Here is a 2,207-nt window from a genome sequence, read left to right on the forward strand (position 1 = left end):
GCCCTTCTTTAGAGAAGGTAGGGCAGCACTACACATTACTGAGTAGTAAGGGGAATACCAACAAGAACAAGACTGTCTGTGAAAGAGCAAGCTGCGAGCCAGGCGGCTCCATAATGAAGTCATTCTACTTCCCACCCTTACCCAGAGGGTCCTGCTGTGTTGCTTCCCCACCCTGCCCACCCCACAGGGAAACCCAGGACGCGGTGCCTGGGGACTGGACCTGCACCCATGCAGGAGCTCTCCTCACTCACCGCCTCCTGGCCTTGCATTCGGACGCGGAAGAGTTTGACGGGCCGTGAGCCGAGGTAGCGGGTCCTGGTGTCGGAGAGATCCCCGGTGACGGGATCCAGGACGGTCCTCAGCAGCACCCCGTTCTGGGCATCAAACCAGAGAGTCAGATCGAGATGCAGGTAAGAAATAACTAACTACAGCCATAACTCAAAACAGAGAGGCAGTTTCTGAGGAATTAGGTGTTTGTTTTCCTAGCTGACAGCACAGCTCTCTCCTACAGCCATGCTCTAAGTTGGCTCTTAATATTAAAAAAAGCACAGCCCTACAGGGCGGAAAGGAATCGCTGTAAAACAAACACAAACACACACACACACACCCCCTCCCCCCCTCAAAATAAAAAACAGACCAAGGACTTCAGTATATCACATAAGCCATTAAAACCTGAGGGCCAATTCCACATCCCTCTTGGTACAAAGGATTTACCCAAAAACTTAATGCTACTTAAAAAGAGCTTGCATTCTGACATAAAGCTTGAGGCATGCGAAAGAATCTGGAGTGTGCTGATTATTTTTACCACATGTCAAATTGTCAAAACAACATTTTTTGGTCAAAGATCACAGAGTCAGTACTGGATGTAACAAAAAACTGTGTAACAGCAGAGTTATTAGAGCAGAGCCTCTGCTTGTGGGCAGTTACTTCTTTGATACTCTGCCCTACAGGCAGTTTCTAAAGAGCTGCTCAACATTTCACCCAGAAGTAGTTCTTAGAAGATGCCCTCTTCCTTGAAGGGGAAAAGCACAGTTCATCCTACGTGAAATCTGGGACAATATACTGTCTTTTAACTAGTCTTAAGTCTAGGAATGTATAGGGAAACTTGCACCTCTACTCTGTCACACAGTGAATGCCTCACTCACAGCTGTTAAGCAAAGAGGGAACAGCCAGGCTTTGTGCTGTGCCACACGATGACAAGGTTATTTTAACAATCCACCTTCCTAGCGAAAACTCCCCAAGAAACGCCTGTCAGAACCAGGCAGGCACCTCTCACCTGCAGGCCAATGTTCAGGTACAGAAAGCCAATGGAGCCCCTCTCCCCCAGCTCGTCCTGCTTCTCCGTGCCACCCATCTCCACGATGCAGAGCGACTCGGGCTGCGCGGGCAGCGCCTGCATGCTCAGCGGCTGCAGGCAGTCCTGGGGGAGACAGGAGAGAGGGACCAGTCAGCAAGGCCTGGCATGGCACAAAGGGATTCAAGCTCCACCTAAGGAGCTTCAAGATGCCCTTTAAAATCTCCAGAAAGAAGTACCCTGCACAGAAAAAAGTCACGATAGATGCTGGCTCTGTGGATTTTGGCAAGCAGGAGCGGTAGCAGCCTGGGCTTTAGAGAAGATAAACTGGATCCTTCCAAACGGTTCTAGCACAGTTTGTAGCTATCAGAATGGAGTGACCTGAGCAAAATTTAGGTTACTGCAGCCATCCTCTGAACACTCATCTGCTGCAGGTAGAAGAATGGTAAGGCTGGTTTGCTGTTGACCTGCTTGCAGAGTGAATCTGCTTTTAGTACAAGTGCAAACAGGGAGATGTGGGGGGAACCCCAACAAAAAGCCCCAGCCAGAAGAGAAAGAAGAAAATGCTTTTGTGACTCATCACATGAACCCTCCAGGCATGGATGACTCTAGATAAAACAAGGTAATCTGTTTCAAGGAAGGACCAAGGGCCATGTTTCCTCCCAGCCAGCAGAGAAAAGCTATGCAAGCTATCCATTCCTGGTCATCCACCTGAATACAAAAAGACAGTATGGATGGACATAGCCCACCTCTGGAGTACCCTTCTGAATATTTCAAGCCAACAGAAGGCAGAAACAGCACAGCTACTCACCGAAGGGTCAAGGGAAATAATTCTGACAGTGTTGTCCACCAACCCAACAGCAAGGAACCGGGAGCGCTGCTCCCCAGGGGGAACATTGGCCAGACTCATGCA

At 49.4% G+C, this 2,207-nt stretch overlaps 1 protein-coding gene across 1 annotated transcript; it reads right to left on the minus strand.

Moving 5' to 3' along the window:
• Positions 1-251: 251 nt before the first annotated feature.
• On the minus strand, positions 252-2,201 carry LOC108491859 (splicing factor 3B subunit 3-like; the record flags this gene model as incomplete). The annotated part of the gene is made up of 3 exons (XM_017803659.1): positions 2,106-2,201; positions 1,277-1,420; positions 252-374 (listed from the first exon to the last, which is right to left on the minus strand). Coding segments are annotated over exons 2-3 (246 nt in total), but the record flags the coding sequence as incomplete, so codon positions are not given.
• Positions 2,202-2,207: the final 6 nt, after the last annotated feature.

Source organism: Lepidothrix coronata, unplaced genomic scaffold, assembly GCF_001604755.1.
Source record: "Lepidothrix coronata isolate B3197 unplaced genomic scaffold, Lepidothrix_coronata-1.0 Scaffold2041, whole genome shotgun sequence".
Classification (NCBI taxonomy): domain Eukaryota; kingdom Metazoa; phylum Chordata; class Aves; order Passeriformes; family Pipridae; genus Lepidothrix; species Lepidothrix coronata.